Raw genomic sequence first — 18,155 nt, forward strand, 5'->3', positions numbered from 1 at the left:
CTTTAGACCTTAATAGATTTAAAGAAAATTTGTCTTTAAAACAACAGAATATAAAGAAAAGAGAACTTAATAAGACCTTTGACTTACGCGACTACTCGACTTATGCAAGCTCAATTTAGGCAAGGTTCACTGTTCTAGTTTTTTTTTTTTTTTGGGGGGGGGGGGGGGCAGTCGCCGACAAGAAGGGGGAGTATTTGAGCCGGGGGAGATTTTGGGAGGGATTTTTTTTTTAAAAAAAATCCCTACCTACCTATCCTATTTTTCAGTGACCCATTACTCCAAAGCAACATTTTTTTTTGGCCTAAGCCTGTGACTACACTTGGAAGATGACCACTCAGATCCCGCCATTCCTTGACAATTAAAAAAAGTTTGCACTGGCTGCTCAGGCAGATGCTGGCCCTTGTACCAGAGGAAATCGAGTCCAGCTATTGACATCCCAAAAATGGGAATCTAATTCGTCATTTAAACCAACAACAGTGACAGAACATTGGAGGATTCCAGTGATACAAGTTAAATGCCACAGCTGCTCAAAATACCCCCCCCCCAAAAAAAACAAACAAACAAACAAACAAACAAACAAACAAACATGAAGGCAAGCTTAGAGGCCAAGCACTCATTGACTTGAAAAAGTTTGCAGAGAGTGGGACAAGTCTTGTTACTAAAATACATGCAGGAGAAAGTTTTTGGTTGGTTTCAAGAGTTGCCATAACCTTTCCATTTGCAGTCCAGAGGCAACTTCATTAGCTTGAGCTACTGCATACAATCATCACTTCGTGGGCCTCTTCTACAATAACCTTGCCAGAGTAATGGATCAACACAGCTTTGAAGCATGGGATATATACAATCTTGATGAATAAGGATGCCATACAATGTTCGAAAGCCTGGGACCATCGTCACTGGAATTTGAAAGATGTTCTAATTCACACTAATCGAAAATTTGCTCTGGTCTTACAATGGGTGTAGACGTAGATCAAGTACAGACACAATAGATCTACATAGATCTACGTCTACAGTGAGCTAATATGGGCTATGACACTGTGTTGTGATGAGGCAGCGCCCAACTTTTAGGTGCGACTTGGCTATTAAATTGATTGAGTACTCATCCAGCTTTGTAACATAGGTCTAAACGTCCACGGGGCATGCAACCCATGAGTTAATTTTTGGTCAAATTTAATCCACTTTTGTGAATTTGGGCCATAAACACGGAAGGATTTAAAGGTCTGTCCATGGGCTGATTTAATCAACGGAATCACTACTGCACACCGTAGCTACTGTCTGCAATTACAATTCGGAGCAGATCAACTTTACTGGAAAAATAAGTTTGATAATTTTTCACATTCAACTGACCCCTGACGATATTTACTTGCATGAAGAATATACTTTTCAGTATCATAAACAAAACTTATCATATTGGGGTCAAGGAGTTGGGTTTGGACTGGAGGTTGTTGTTCTTTTTTTTTTTTTCTAAACCATTATGAGTGGGGTGCCAAAATGTTCATTTAAAGATGCTGACCCCACTTTATTCAACAACAAAAATTGAGCTCCTTCAAAAAAATTGCAGGAGAGTGATTTTAAGAAGCATAATTGAGCTCCTCAAAAAAAATGTGAAATTTATGACACATGACGGGCAATGAACGCCGGACAACAGATGCCGGAAGATAAATGATTGCATAGCTCAAGCCACTCGGCTCCGATGAGCTACAATATTATAAAATACAAACTTCTCTCACTGAAACTGTCTGGTGATGCTGTGAATTCCAGGAAAATGGAACGGGTTTGCAATGTGCATTAAGTACACGGTGAGAAAATCATGTACCATCGTTCCGTGGCCAACTTTGAACACACGTAACAGGGAAACAGTCCCGTGCAGATTTAGCCATCCATACTGAATCTTCCGTTACCTACTGGAATGTCCTGTGTATCAAGGTCACAATTATTCAAAGTCTCCGTGCCACCTAGAACAGTCCACTCCTTGCATGCAGCATCTCCCGGATCACGTCATTTCTTTTGTTGCTCTCTGTGACGCCATCCTGGATAAGATTATGAACAGGAGAGAAACAGCATCAGGACAAGAAATGCCTTTCTCAATTGTACAAGAAACAGTTTTCTGTATTGAATGCAAATGAATATCTCTACAACACATCTAATTGGAGAGGAAAGCAACTCTTGAATATGGATTCATCGCATGAATACACACAAAATAGTGTAAGAAGTAGGAAGGTGAAGAAATATGAAATTGATGCATAAGTTTACAAAGACACTATCAATTTATACTCACTAATATTGAAAGAACTTCTGAGACATATTCAAAATAAAAAATTGACTCCAGTGTATCTCTATGAACGCCTACGAATAGCTAATGAATACAAAGAACATATAATATGCTTAAAAGACTATTACAGTATTAGTAATGGATGCGAACGCATCTTCAAATTTTCAAATTCATTGGGCGTTTGTTGGCTCAATACGCTCGAGTGTGATGCGGTCTTTAAAGAGGTGTAAACTAGAACTCACATAATTTCTACAGTCACCAAATAGGAAAATGAATCTGTCAAGGAATATGCAGCTTGACAAACATGAGAAGTGAATAGATCTTCCCACTCACTGATAATGTACTCCTAGCTGATGACTCTAGAAAAAAAATTTACCCAACCGACCTCTGTATGTGCACGATCAGAGAAAGTGTGTGAGGCTTAAAGGAACACAGACCTGGCATTCAAGAGGGTGCTGTTGAATGGAGTGATAATTGCCACTTTCTTCCTTACAAAGATCAATGATGTTAAGTTTGTTAACTGTCTATAAAAGTAGATCGTGAGTGCATATTGCATGAGCTCTCTTTGGAACAGGATGGTTCAATAATCGTTCATGATTCGCCGAATGCTGAACCAGCCAGGAACAACGGTTCAATCAAGAGTCAAATGCAGATTGACATTACTTTGGCCATTTTTCACATGATCACACATGAATCAGTTTTATTCGGATGTTTGGAACAAAGTAGATGCATAAGCATCAATATTACTACAAGCCCTCTTTAACCCAGGGTCTGAGTGTCTTTAAAGGGGTGGGGGTGGGGGGAGGATCACCTTGCAAGTACCATGCAACTGCACTCACCTTCCAGAGAATGACTAGTCCATCTGCTCCACAGGACACCATTCCCTCCTCCCTGAAGTCCAGCACCATTTGGACGGCCCCTGAGTGGGCGACACACTCCCCCTGCAGACACAGGATGGGAGGCCGAGACTCCTCCCTTCGGAACAGCCTTCTTGTCTCCTTAGACTGCCGGCTGGAATCCAGTGGGGGGGGGGGGGGGGGGGGAGGAGTGGGAGAAACAGATTGCAGATGTGTGTTTTGTGAGATTTGACGCCAAAGAATCAGTGAAAACTCTTACCTTGTTCCAATCATAGTTCAGATTTGCTTCTGTGGGAAAAATCAATGTTTCTGCCTGGCATTCCTACCATCCTACTCATGCCATGTTTGACAATCACATGAAAATGTATCTTGGATGAGTATTACCACTGCAACAGACTTACACTTGCAGTTCTTCATTGTAAATTTCACCTGGTTTTCAACACATGTATCATGAATTTCATTCCACTAATGTACAGCCATCTGATCCCAAAATCCCAGGCTTCCCAATGCACTCGTACCACATATCTGACCAGAAAAGTGACATCCCTCAAAACTGAATATGCAAACTGAACAAAAAGAAGATGTCATTCCATCATTCACCTCCCACTGCCATATACTTGGAAATTTTACGAAGTCAATGCTTACAAGTTCCACAGTATTTCAGTTAGTACTTTCTTCCCTTTAAAAGGCCATCATTGCTAAATTATTATGACTCTGCATGCTTTGATGCAAAGAATGCACTGACTTCATCTTGCACACATGTCAAAATGGAAATTCAATGACATCATCATCTCTTCTAATTTGCACATGTGATTATGACAAATATCACCCTTTTGTGACAACATAGGCAACAAAGTTTAAACTTCTCTTATATTCTCATTTTCATTAATGATTTATGATTTTCATTCTTTTTTTTTTTTTTTTTTTAATCTGACTCTTTTTATCAGAGTGAACTTGAACAGGGTACAGTTCCCTTCTTAGCAATCCATCAGAGAAACGCAGGTTCACCCCTTTATTAGAGTCCTGGGCCCTGTTTCATAAAGCTGTTCATAAAGTTACGCATGACTTTACAAACGACTGAAATATGAAGTGCCAATATGTGTGCCCATTTTTTCCTTTAAGTTTAACATAGTACGACTGTATGTCAATATTTCATCTACATTCTGGCAAAGATAAACTTTCAACTAAAAACGTGTGTTAACATGTAAGAATAATCATTACCATCTGCAAATTTTAACTTCAGATATTGAAATCAACAATGATTAGGAAACCCACTTGGCTTGCTGTATCTAAGTCGCTCGTAAAGTTGTGCGTAACTTTGCGTACGGCTTTATGAAACAGGCCCCTGGCAAACCTGCTGCAAGCTCTATCAGTACATGAATGTCCTTACCTTGCCTGTACAATGCTGTCAAACTTGTGCAGGGAAAATTCTTCCCCGTTGTAGTCTCCTTCCTCAGCCACTTTCAGCCTGGTGTCCACTCCCCACAGTCTAACCATTCCGTCCTCGGAGCACGTGGCCAGGAATTTCCTATCATCACAATTATACTGGCTATCATTGTTTATCAGTTGGGATGCACTTTTTACATCAACTATCATCTCACATATATCACCGCTGAGTACAATATGAACGATTTTCTTCACTTTCTGTGTATTTTGGATTTGAAAGTTTGTTGCATAGAATATGACCAGAGTGATGGGATAGAATGAGGAGAGAGGGAAATATATAGTTGTACACAGTGGTGTGAAGCTGATAGTATCAGACTATTATTGTTAGTTCTTGTCATCTTAGGTAGGTACTACAGGTGAGATCAGTGATGACAAAGGATATATAAGATATTGAATATATTTGATAGATATGTATCTATCTATATATATATACAGGGTGGTCCATGAGGGGTTTCAGCATGTCGATGCAACATGCTCAAATTCTTCCGCAACATCCTAAACTCTAGTGCAACATCCTCAAAACCCAACAACATGCTATGCAACATCCTCAAGAATTTGCAACAAGCTCAAAATAGAATGTATTCACACATGTGAAAAACATTCGATGCAAAACATATGAAATGACAAACTACCCGGTACTTAGATATTTGTGTGCAAAACATGAGAGAGAGCATTGAATGTAAGTAGCACAAAGAGAGATAAGCTGTGAAATATTGTGCACTACGTGCTCGTGATGTGCGCTCCACGCACCCCATGTCTGCAATATTCTCAGATTCTGAGCTTGCAACGCGCTCAAATTTCAAGTTGTGGACCACCCTGTATATATATATATATATACGGTAGACCTAGAAATGTTCAAGTGCATTTTGATTTTTCATGCAACGCAAAACATTTCATACCAAAAAATGTTTCACATCTTGAGCAGTACTCCAGGCAGTCAGTACCAAACTCAAAGTTCATGTGTGACAAGGGGAAAACACCACCCGACAAAATGACTACTAACAATTCTCTTCTGAGCCACGCCCAATGATTTTCCCGGAGAAATTCTGATGTCGAGGAAGAGGAGAAAGGGATAGCATATGCTCACCCATCGTACACCACGCTGATAAACGTGATCTTGGAGTAATGCGCCTTCAGTTGCTTCCACAGACAGTCTCCGGTGATGATGTCAAAGATGGCAAGACCAGACCCTATTGTCACACACAAATGATTCTGCAGAGAGAAAGATACAGAGAGAGAGAGAGAATTGATAACTAGAGAAGCACTCTGAGACCGCAGACCTCCGCCAAGTATGCAGCTACTTTCCACCGATGATCTTGTTCTTCCATAGAGATCAGTGATTTCCATCCATATGTATGCACGCTGAAAATCGCCCAATTTCCCAATAAAGAAGCCTTTTGTTACGTAATCAACCCTCAGCTGCATGGCGCGCCTCACCCTAGAAGAAACTAGTGCACATATGAAAACCTAAAAAATGAGTAGCTTGACCTCTCAAGTTCGTTGACCCTACCTGCCACAATATCGAAAATCCTTCATAAAATCCAGACAAATTTCTGGATCACTACCAAAATTAACAAGGAAAAGTAGAAATTACGCCGTGCGTAATATATGTCCCCGCCGGAAGTAGCATTTAGTAGCAAAATGTACAATATAGGTAAAAAGATCAAGGTCAAAGGTCAAAGAAGTCAAAGGTCAAAATTCTATGTAGAAGTTTTGAAGCCCTCACCTAGTGCCATCACATAAAGCAAACGGAATCGAAATCGGGTTAGAAATGGCGAAGGAGAAGCATTTTGTAGCCAATGTACAATATAGGTAAAAAATCAAGGTCAAAGGTCAAAGAAGTCAAAGGTCAAAATTCTGTGTAGAAGTTTTGAAGCCCTCACCTAGTGCCATCACATAAAGCAAACGGAATCGAAATCGGGTTAGAAATGGCGAAGGAGTAGCATTTGGTAGCAAAATGTACAATACAGGTCAAAAATCAAGGTCAGAGGTCAAAGAAGTCAAAGGTCAAAATTCTGTGTAGAAGTTTTGAAGCCCTCACCTAGTGCCATCACTTAAAGCAAACGGAATTGAAATCGGGTTAGAAATGGCGAAGGAGTAGCATTTGGTAGCAAAATGTACAATACAGGTCAAAAATCAAGGTCAGAGGTCAAAGAAGTCAAAGGTCAAAATTCTGTGTAGAAGTTTTGAAGCCCTCACCTAGTGCCATCACTTAAAGCAAACGGAATTGAAATCGGGTTACAAATGGCGAAGGAGTAGCATTTTGTAGCAAAATGTACAATATAGGTCAAAAATCAAGGTCAAAGGTCAAAGAAGTCAAAGGTCAAAATTCTGTGTAGAAGTTTTGAAGCCCTCACCTAGTGCCATCACATAAAGCAAACGGAATCAAAATCGGGTTAGAAATGGCGAAGGAGTAGCATTTTGTAGGCAATGTACAATATAGGTCAAAAATCAAGGTCAAAGGTCAAAGAAGTCAAAGGTCAAAATTCTGTGTAGAAGTTTTGAAGCCCTCACCTAGTGCCATCATATAAAGCAAACGGAATCAAAATCGGGTTAGAAATGGCGAAGGAGTAGCATTTTGAAGCAAAATTTACAATATAGGTCAAAGGTCAAGGTCAAAGGTCACAACTGAAATTCTGTATAGAAGTTTCAAAGCTCCCATGTAGTGCTATCATATAAAGCAAACAGAATCAAAATCGGGTTAGAAATGGAGTAGCATTTTGAACATTTTGATCACACACGGACGCACAGACGGACGGACAGACGGACAGACGGACAGACGGACAGACGGACACACACACGTACGGAGCCCGTTTCATAGTCCCCTGCTCGAACTCGTTCGGCGGGGACAATTATCTGTTCCTTGTGTCATTCACAACCTTTCCTCCAAGTTTCTTCCAAATCTGTTAACAACTTTTTGAGTTATTTTGCACATGGACAAACAAACAAACAAAAAACGAACAAACCAACCAATAGTAATGAAAACATAACCTCCTCTCCTGGCGGAGGTAATAACTGGCACGGAAGTGGACATACAGATTATTCCATCCAGGGGATTGACATGAAATTCGGGGATGTATAGACTTCTCTCTTAAAGAGCTTAAATCATTTGTATATTCCTGAAAATAAAAGTTATTGACTGTTACATCAGTAGGGGTGGTCAAAGCAACTGAGATGCATACCTTCAACTTGAGTTGTTTGTTTCTTTGTTTGTCAAATATGCTGCACACACAGCATCAGCCATTTATATGCCAATTCCTGCCAATATTGAACCAAACCCTGAAATTCATCACAACAAAGAATGCACACTTGTATTAGTATGCTTCTCTGCAAGGTCAACAATCTGTCTCACAGAGAGACCATAATACATTATTCCCATGAGTCATATCCCAAAGGTATGTTGAACCCTTTGTGTTCTGTGAGTGATAACTGGCACAGAATATTCCATAGCATTCTACACACTGTCTAGAGTCATAATAAAGCACATGAAGAGTTAAGCTTTTAATAACAGAAGCATTCTAAATCCCACTGTGAGGATATTTCCTGACACTACTTCCCGCAAGTCAACATCCTCGTAGCAAGCCTACCTTGTCCAAGGGAAGCATGTGTCGCACACACCAGGGGAAGCCGTTCCTCTCGTAATCCTTGATGTGGTTCAGCTGCCGTGAGGTCCCCAGGGTGCGTGTGTTCCACACCTTCACCGTTCCATCAAGAGAGGCTGATGCAAAGTATGAGTCTACACGCACAAAAAAAAATTAAATACCAGTAGAAAAAAAAGTAATAACATTTCAACAGTATCAATCATAATTTATCAAGATAACAATAAAAAAAGTATGAAACAGTTCAGAGATATGATTGCATATTTACTTTTGATAGTCTACAAGGAGTCAATGGTAGAGGGAAACTTGATATATTGGTTCTTGTGTGTATTATACACGAAGAATAAAGAAATGTACTGTAAAACGAGGAATGTTCACATGCATTTTAATTTCGCAAATTTCGCGAGCGCCAAGATTCACGAAATTAAAATGCACGCAAAAGTTCTTGTCTACACTATATGCATTGAATGCCAGTGGCAGTTCGCGAAAATTTAATGCCACAAAAAAGGCCGTCAGCTCCAATTCGTGAAAAATTCATGCGGCGAATATATCATGTTTTACAGTAGTTTGCAATAATCACTTGAACATATGGGTAGGGAAAAAGAGAGAGTCAGGGGATAGCTATAGATATAATATCAATGTCAGGAGAAGGAGTTTTAACCCATGGCAGGTCTACCAGTGGGAGTTGACATGGGTAAACCTGACTGGCTGCCATGAATTCCCAGTATTGCAAATACCTACGTGTCGTGCGCAGAGCAGCGTTTTAGATGCATTTAATGGGATAGGTCAGGGGGAAAACTTGCCCTGGTTTGGGCGGCATATGCACTCAGGTCACGTCCTGTCTTTATCCAGGGGTATTTTTTGTTGAAGATTTCTTCACTTTCCATCATGTGACCAGCACATCGAAGCCTTGCAGTAGTGAACCAAGACTCTAGTGACCGCAAATCAGTAAAAATTAGAAATTTTCAACTCTTTTAAAGATGAGTTATAGCCAAAAAAAAGGAGTAACAACAGAAAAGCAGAGAAAAACTAGAAATGTCGCTAAGGCGACTGCTATGCCTCCGCCATAATGCATGATTCTCCTAATAGGTCTATAGTACATGTGGACAGTGTATAATTACATTTTCACAATATTGGCAAAATATAGAAATTACATGTTTGTCACAAATGTGTTGAATGTTCACCTTCCTTTACCTCGGTTTAATTTATAGATGAATAGGAGAGCATGTATTTGGGGATTCAAGGACTTTAACTTGACTTTGACCCTTTCATAAGTATATGAATACTGTAATTTTCAAGGTATGGAGAAAAAGTGTAATTTCTGTATTGAAAAGTACACTGTTACCATTTTCTTTTGGCCTTTGACCCTAAAATTCATAGGATAATCACTGTCAGGCAGAACATGCATAAATATGTAGTCAGTTTCAAGATAACTTCAGCAACTTCTGAGATATGGAGGAAAAAGTTAGTTCAGCACTTTCCCTTGATCTTTGACCTTTTGACCTTTGAGGCAAACCCCTGCCCCCCCCCCCCCCAAAAAAAAAAAAGAGAAAAAGAAAATTTCCAGATAATCTAGGCTATACATGCATACACCAAGTGTAAAAAAAAAAAAATGCTGGCATTACATAAATACATGTATGAGGGAAATAGTAAAAATTTTAAGTGTTGCACTTGACCTTTGACCCCTGACCTTTGACCTATGAACCCTAGATTCTCTAGATAATAACTGCCAGTCAGTACGTGTATATATACTATGTTCCATGAAGATACCTTGAACAATTTCCAAGGTACGGAGAAAAAAGCGAAGTTTTAATATTTTAACTTGACCTTTTGACCTTTGACCTTTGACCTCATGACCCAAAACTTTCACCAGAGAATCTTAATTGGGTAATACATGTATAAACTAAGTTTCAAGAAAATATCTTCAGGCATTGCACAGAAATGGAGGAAATAGTGAAATTTTACGTATTTGACCTTGACCTTTTGACCTTTGACCTTGACCATGTGCACCCAAAAGTTGATAGGCACAACTTCACCCCCTAATACACATACATGCCAAGTTTCATTAGGATACCTTAAAAGGTTTTGATAGTTACCCTGTCCACAAAATTTATTACGGACGGACGGAAGGACGGACGGACGGACGGACGGACGGACGGAAGGACGGACGGACGGACGGACGGACAGACAACCCGAAAACATAATGCCTCCGGCACCACTTCGTGGCGGAGGCATAAAAAACTCCACTGAATCGTATGGGAACTGCGACATGCGTGAAACAACTGGAAGCAACAATGGCACCGAGGAATCCCACAGTGCATCTGTGACAGGGCTCTTCAGCATGCAGCATGTGCAGAAGTTTTCTGCGCATTGGCGATACCGAGAATTCTACACACACTGAGGTTACCTGACACACTGGTGAGACACATGACTGCCTCCCTGTGTTGGGGTGCTAGCTTCTTGACCCTTCTCAGCTGGTAGGAGGTGACCCCTAGCTGACCAATCTGTGTGTCTATCGCGTACACTTCCAGGGCGCAGCCGGCCGCCACGATGAAGCGGTCATCTGGGATGGCGAGCATGTGCTTGATGTCGGCGAGTGGACAGTCACTATTTCCAGCTGGATATTAAAGAAGCAATAAGCTCAAAAAGCTCAATTTGCAGTAAAAGAATGAAACTCACTGGATGTGTTTATTTTTCAATAAATATCAATTTCTTGTGTTGACAAAGGACATTTAATTTGTGCATTAAAGAGATCCTTCAACCTATTTTCAATTTCTGGGCTTGGGGATGTTTTCCTTTTCTGCATAACTTAAACATAGTCACTGCTTTGTACTCATAATGTAATCACAATCTGTCTTGAGTTTCTTTTGAATCAATTGTATAACCTCTCTTTGTTTTCATAAAAAGCAAGCATTCCTCTAATGGAAAATATATTAGAAGGGCTAGATGAAATAGATTATATTATTAGTTCTGAGTACAGCAAAAACACAGGGTAGTTATATAAACTTTGTCAGTAGCATCACAAATAGACTGTTACATCACTTTATCTTTGGGAAGGAAAATTCCATGATAGGGAAAGAGACAGCAATCCCCTTTTCCAACATCCTCATGCATCAATACATATTGTCATTTTCATGGAAATACCATACACATGTTGCAAATGATCTCCCCTTGGCATTATAATGAAAAGCTTCTACACAGGGTGTGGTTTTATTCCAGATGCATACCCTCAGATTCTTGGCTGACTTGATGTAGCAGCTGTCTCTGAGAATTCCAGAGGAAGAGTTCTTGCCCTCCAGTGCAAAACAGACCACTCTTTGGGAAGCTTAGTATTGCCTGGGATAAGAAGACACCACAAGGAACTTTTTGAAGTAATAAATCATGTTAGTTCCTAGTAATAATTTGTCTTCCCTTAGAAAAAAAAAGAACTAAAAATATATCATCATACATTTATGGAGGAAAAACATCTACTATTAGAACTGAACTGACACAGACGGGTCAAAAGCTGACATATCCCTACAAAATTTTCTTTAAAACTTTCTGTAAAATTCAAATCATCCTTTTCAGGAAAAATATTTGTAGAATACAGTAAGCATATAGGAGTAGCCCTCATATGCAACATTATTTTCTCTATTCTGCACTCCCTGATGTATAGATAGGATCCTCTAAAAGCCTGAGAATATGAGAGAAATTCATATTTCCTGAAATGCACCTTTTCTCTTTTGTGTGCCTGCATTATTTTTCATTTTCCCAGACATGAAATGTGAGTAGATGTTGCTTGTTCAAGCATAGTGGTAATCCACCACTTTCACCTAAAATTATGCTCTTCTTCATGAGTACAATGTTCCCTTTTAATGCCATGAAAATACTACAACCATTAGGACAGCCCATGGTCTGTGATGAGAAATATCAGAGTACAAAGACTGCAAAAAAATCTGATGAGTATACTGAAAAAGGTAGACAAGTATTTAAAATCTATTTTTTTTTTATACAGAGCAATGCACTTGCTTGACACCATTCGCTGCCTATAGCTAGAAACCGGAGAACAAGGCAACATATATACAGTGTACCGTATGTCCCCCAAAATTACAACGGGACCCTCCACAATGATAACTTATACAAATAGTGAATCAATCCAAATACAATTTCAGGGTATGAAACTATGACTCATTTGCCACATCTTACAGAAAACCCCATTCGATTTGCTTCAGTGGTCAAAGAGAAATGGGGAGTTTTGTAGAGCATGTCAGGAATCCTTTCCCTCCAAGTTCTGTCCATTGTGTTCACACATTAATATGCAGTTCCAAGAGCATCCAAGTGCTAAACTTGGAAGAATCAGACCCATGACATGCTTTACAACAATCAACATTTCTCTGTGACCACTTAACCAAATTGAATGGGTTTTCTGCAAAATAGAGCTAAGATGTTATATCTTAAGACCCTGAAGTAGCATGTACATAGTTTAATCATATTGGGGGTCATCAATGCGAAAATCCGGTTGTAATTTTTTTGGGGACATACGGTATTATATGGCCCACCAAACTGGGTTTGATTTCTTTCCTCTCTGAGAAAAGAAGTGAGATCTTTTGACAATCTCTGGGTTGTCACTCTCTCAACTGCTCTCAACCAACCTCCACCTCATGTGCCAAGTGCATGTAGAACACCTCACCTTGGTGGTAGCGTTGTGTTCAGAGATCACTCGAAGGCAGGTACCCGTCTCTGTACTCCACAGCCTAATGGTCTTGTCCGATGACCCCGTGAGGAGGAAGGGACTGGAGGGAGGAACTTCCGCACCCGGCGGTCTGTCATCACTGGTGGGCTCCACCAGGGTGGCACATGTAATTGGTCGGGTGTGTCCCACCAGCATGCTGCATTTCAGGCAAGTTATGATGTCCCATATTATACCGGTGTTGTCATCCGACACCGACAAGAACCTGCAATTAGATTTATTGTAATAGGATATGACCTTCGTCCTTTCTCTACATTATCTGCAATAATCCACATCCATTTAAAATGATTATTTTGTATTTCACTCTAGACTGGAAATTTGTAGAAGGAAGAAGTCGCAACTCAAACACAAACCCCTACGAAGTTTGTTCAGAATAGAACAAAAAGAAAACTAGAAATGTCGCTACGACGACTGGTGTATGCCTCCGCCATAATGCATGGCTCTCCTAATAGGTCTATAGTACAATGTCTTGACAATGTGTGATGAAAGTTTCACACAATTGGCAAAATATTAAAATGACAGGTTTGCCACAAATGTGCTGAATGTTCACTTTCCTAGAACTAGGTTCAATTGGATGAATGATTAAAACGTCAGAGTGCAGGTATTTGGGGGAACTGATGATTTTTACTTGACTTTTGACCCTTTTATAAGTTTATGCCTTGAGTAATTTTCAAGGTATTGAGAAAAAGTATAATTTCAGTATCAAATGGTAAAATAGTATTATCTAAACCTGGCCTTTGACTTTTGACCTCACAGTTCCAAAGAGAATCACTGTTAGGTAGAACATGCATAAAACATGTAAGTTTCATGATAATACCTTGAGTTACTTTTGAGATATGGAGGAAGAAGTGCAATTTAGCACTTTCACTTGACCTTTGACCTTTTGGCAAGAAACTTCCCACAGAATATATATTGGGTTATACAATGCATACATCAAGTTAAAAGAAAAAATCCTTCAGGCAGTGCATAAATATCAGGAAAGTAGTGATATTTTGAGGAGTTGACCTTGACCTTTGACCCCCTGACCTTTGACCCATGACCCCCAACTTCCCTAGATAATCACTGCCCATCGGTACATGCATATATACTAAGTTCCATGAAGATACCTTGAACCATTTGCGAGATATGGAGAAAAACATGAAATTTCAACCTTTTTTTTCCACAAAATAACCAGTGACCTTTGACCTTTGACCCCATGATCCTAAAATCCAAACAAAGTATTATCCCCCCAGGATATACCCTCATACCAAGTTTGATGCAAAACCACCTCACGGTTCTTGAGATATCGACAAAAACAAAACGGGATGGACGTACGTACGTACGTACGGACGGACGGACGGACGGACGGACGGACGGACGGACGGACGGATGGACGGACGACCCGAAAACATAATACCTCCGGCCACTTCGTTGGCGGAGGCATAAAAATGAACCTAATCTTCAGGGTAATGTATAAGTACTTCGTTTTAAATTGATATGTTTTTGCAAAGTGTTTGCAATTTGGAAAGAAACATCCACACTAATGAATTTGGTGGTGTTGCTTGTGTATGCTTAAGTGAGCGAGTGTCTTTGTTGCAGCTTGTTTGGTAACGATCTAAAATCGTGTTATACAGTGTACTCCCGTTATAACGAACACGGTTATACAACTATAACGAAATTCCGGTTATAACGAAGTAAAAATTAGGGCTGTAATGTCATCCACTCTATGTATTTCTATTGTTTATTTGTTCGGTTATAACGAAATTTCGATATAACGAAAGAAAACTGCCGGTCCCAAGGACTTCGTTATAATGGGAGTCCACTGTACAATAGTCATATAAAAATGATGTACAGGCAAAATAAAGGATGGTGGGAGATTTTTGCAGGTGATACAAAACAATTAAAAAAAAACAAACAAACAAATTAACCAGAGGTCAGGTGTTCTGCTTCTTTGTCACTAGGTAAAAAAAAAAATCAGTCATACAATACATCTTCTGCTTACTTATTCTCGCTTATCTGAAGAAGAAATTTGATCAAGTCTGTGTGATCAGGGAGAATCTGGATTTCTGTGTAGGGGTTCAAGGGCTGATCATCCTGGAGGATTTCCACTTGATTCTATGGAAAGATGCACACAAGATAAAATCAGCAAAAGTTCTTGGGCATCCAGATAAGATTCATCCAGTGAAGAAACAGTAGGAACCAAAAATTTGCCTCCATCTGCTTGCCACTGGCTGATGGATGGGGCTGAAAAATTATGACATTGGAATAAAAGTGCTTTGATCATGATGTGTCTACATGTGGTTCATTCAAGCTAGAGCTTCCATTGTTACATTTAAAATATTTTGTTTTTGTATATTCACTTCCTATTCACAACTTAAGAGTCTTTACTTACTACATGCACAAAGAAATAAATCAGTTTCATAATAAATTAGCATCTAATTGTACTAAAGTAGCACTTAAGATGACTAGAAAACAAGAATCAACATCCAGGGCAAAATATGTGTAGTAGGGGTAGCATGTGGGCACACACATCAAACTACACATGCTACCCTGTATTTACCGATACAGGGTAGCATGAGCAGAGTGCTGTCGGCATCAGTCTCGTGATCATAGACCATTGTGTGTAATCACATCCACTACGCTAGGTATATGCTGTCTGTCTGTGCTGCAATATGTAAACAAACAACTGAACTATAGAGCAACATTTGGAAATGAAAACATTTCATTATCCTTTCAAAAAAGATTTGTTTGAGGATATAAAATATACTTTGAAAGAAAAAAATCATTCACTACTTGGAGCCTCGGGTGAAATCAAGTATTACTGACCATGATGGTGACAGGATGAGCACTACTCTATAAAGCATGTTACCCTAAATTTGACCGTTTCCATGAATAGATCACTCTTACGAATATAAATTCCCTGAAATACTTAAATTAAATGGCGCAAATCAAATGCAAAATTCAAACTATGCAACTACCTCCACACATGTTCTGAAGAGCACAACAGTGGGCCACGTCGCCGGACCCCCGAAATCATTGTCGGGACCCTCCCAGGTCAGCTCGCATAAGCAGTTCAACGGGTAAGTAACAGGAAAGTAAAGTTGCATAGCAACACATAAAGACTTGTTTCATTTGAAGTTTCGAAGTTACTAGTCCGTTTATCTGCATTGAATGTATACAGCATGTACACCTACAGCCACAGTGGCAGCAGTTTCTGAGATAACTTGTGCATTTACGCGCTATTTATATTTTGCATGCCACCATGCCAGAATTTGCAATATTTGCCACGGTTCGACTGAGTACCGAGTATCGAGTACCGCGCTCTCATAGTGCGATGTATACAGTTTCGTCTGCGCATGGAACGTGCTGATCCATTCATAGGCGGCACACAGCGGTACATCGCAAATTTGAAGCATGGACATACAGGGTCGAACAATGAACACAGGCGTTCGAACGATGATCGCAGCGCAGGCGTTCGGATCATGCACGCTATTTTGCTTCCACAATTTAGGCGGTCGAAAAATGGGTAACTTGCTTTACACCCCTCAGAAAATGGTGCTGTCCCTGTCACTTTGGAATCAATAATTTCAACAAGAGGCTCTCAGTGACATAAAGCAAGTGGCCCTTGATTCGACAGGGTTCCATGAATAGACCACTCTTACAAGTAAAAATTCACTGAAATTCATGAATAAAAAATGGCGCATATCAAGTGCGAAATTCAAACTATGCAACTACCTCCATACGTGTTCCAAAGAGCACAACAGTGGGCCACGTCGCCGGACCCCTGAAATCATTGTCGCGACCCTCCCAGGTCAACTCGCATAAGCAGTTCAACGGGTAAGTAAACGGGTAAGTAAAGTTGCACAGCAACACATATAGACTCGTTTCATTCCAAGTTTCGAAGTTACTAGTCCATTTATCTGCATTGAATCTGTACAGCGTGTTTACCTACAGCCATGGTGGCAGCTGTTTCTGAGATAACGAGCGTTTATGCGATATACGATTGCATTCCGACCGTGCCAGAATTTGCGGTAGCACCAAGGTTCGTCAACGTGTTGTGTATGCATTGCATCTCTCGGACAGCGTGTGGAGTACATGGAGTACCGCGCTCTCGTAGTGCGATGTACTATGTATACAGTTTCGCCCGCACATGGCACGCACGCTAATACATTCACATAGGCAGGGTGAGCGCACGGGGCCGTACGTCGGGAATGTAAAACACGGTCACCTGGTGTCACAGGCGTTCGAACGATGGTCGCAGCACAAGCGTATGGATCATGCATGCTATTTTGATTCCGCATGTATTTGGGCCACTTGCTTTAATGGTATATTTGCTTAACTATGCATAAAATTAATACATACTAGATCTACTACTACTAAGAGCTCCAGAGGGGTAGAGACTAGACAACACACTGGTCTTGGGCCTAGGGCTAGGCCCTAGCCCCTAGATTCTATAGCTAATTTAAATTTAGACTCTAGTCACTCTATGAATAGAAACCTAGCTAGCAGGCAGTGCCAGTGGTAAATTGTTATGACCTAGACTACTGAAGTCTGGTGGTAAGTCCGTCTGGTAATTGCGACCAGCCCGAAAGTGAAGCGTTCGGCTCGAGCAGTAATTTACAATTGTGACTGTGTAATGAAGCGCCCGGGCCCGCCCCTTGCCCGGGGGCGTGTTTTTTTTAGACGGCACAGATTGGGGAAACTAAAAATTTATCGGGGACCTTATCCCTAAACCTAACCCTAATCCTAATCCTAACCATAACCATCAAACCCTAACCCTAACCCTAACCCTAACCCTAACCCTAACCCTAACCCCAACCCTAACCCTAACCCTAACCATAACCCAAAACCCTAACCCAACGTTTTTCCCATAGGTTTAACACGCGCCATGCCCCAATCTGTGCCGTCTTTAAAAAAAACGCTGCCCGGGGTTAGTCTGCGTCTGGCGGGTGCTAACACAAATATACATATATCGGACTGATACTGTTTTTTCGGCCACCTCGACATTTTATCATCATCTACGACTACACCCATCAGCACAAATCCGCAGCTCAAGTTATGAGAAAAACTGCCACTAATTTTCACACTGGCATTTACCTGCGACATCTTGCTTCTTCCATTAGCCATTCGGTAAACGGGATAAACTAAACAGTTAGACCGTCCAGAGCAGTACCACTGGTGTGACACTTTTTTTTTCCACCAACAATAACAATAACATACAGTACATGTGATCCAAGATGTAGTCTCGATTCGAGACACTAAAAAGACGAGGG

General features: G+C 40.4%; 1 protein-coding gene across 1 annotated transcript; it reads right to left on the reverse strand.

Moving 5' to 3' along the window:
* Positions 1–1,914: 1,914 nt before the first annotated feature.
* LOC139730240 (WD repeat-containing protein 41-like) lies at positions 1,915–18,155 on the reverse strand. The gene is made up of 10 exons (XM_071641126.1): positions 17,980–18,155; positions 14,885–14,997; positions 12,844–13,108; positions 11,402–11,510; positions 10,582–10,791; positions 8,163–8,311; positions 5,663–5,787; positions 4,520–4,657; positions 3,112–3,283; positions 1,915–2,030 (listed from the first exon to the last, which is right to left on the reverse strand). Exons 1-10 carry the CDS (start codon positions 18,007–18,009, stop codon positions 1,956–1,958), a joined length of 1,386 nt encoding a protein of 461 aa, XP_071497227.1. The 5' UTR covers positions 18,010–18,155; the 3' UTR covers positions 1,915–1,955.

The sequence above is a fragment of the Diadema antillarum genome, unplaced genomic scaffold (genome assembly GCF_040938485.1).
Source record: "Diadema antillarum isolate AM-2024a unplaced genomic scaffold, OU_Dant_1.0 seq00000299_RagTag, whole genome shotgun sequence".
In the NCBI taxonomy this organism is placed as follows: domain Eukaryota; kingdom Metazoa; phylum Echinodermata; class Echinoidea; order Diadematoida; family Diadematidae; genus Diadema; species Diadema antillarum.

Excerpts from the sequence above, each read along its gene's own strand:
- LOC139730240 (XM_071641126.1), bottom strand. The coding sequence starts at position 18,009 with ATGGCTAATGGAAGAAGCAAGATGTCGCAG. Across the intron at positions 11,511-12,843 it reads AACACAACGCTACCACCAAG|GCAATACTAAGCTTCCCAAA; the intron begins GTGAGGTGTTCT and ends TTCTTATCCCAG. Across the intron at positions 3,284-4,519 it reads GACAGCATTGTACAGGCAAG|CCGGCAGTCTAAGGAGACAA; the intron begins GTAAGGACATTC and ends ACTGGATTCCAG.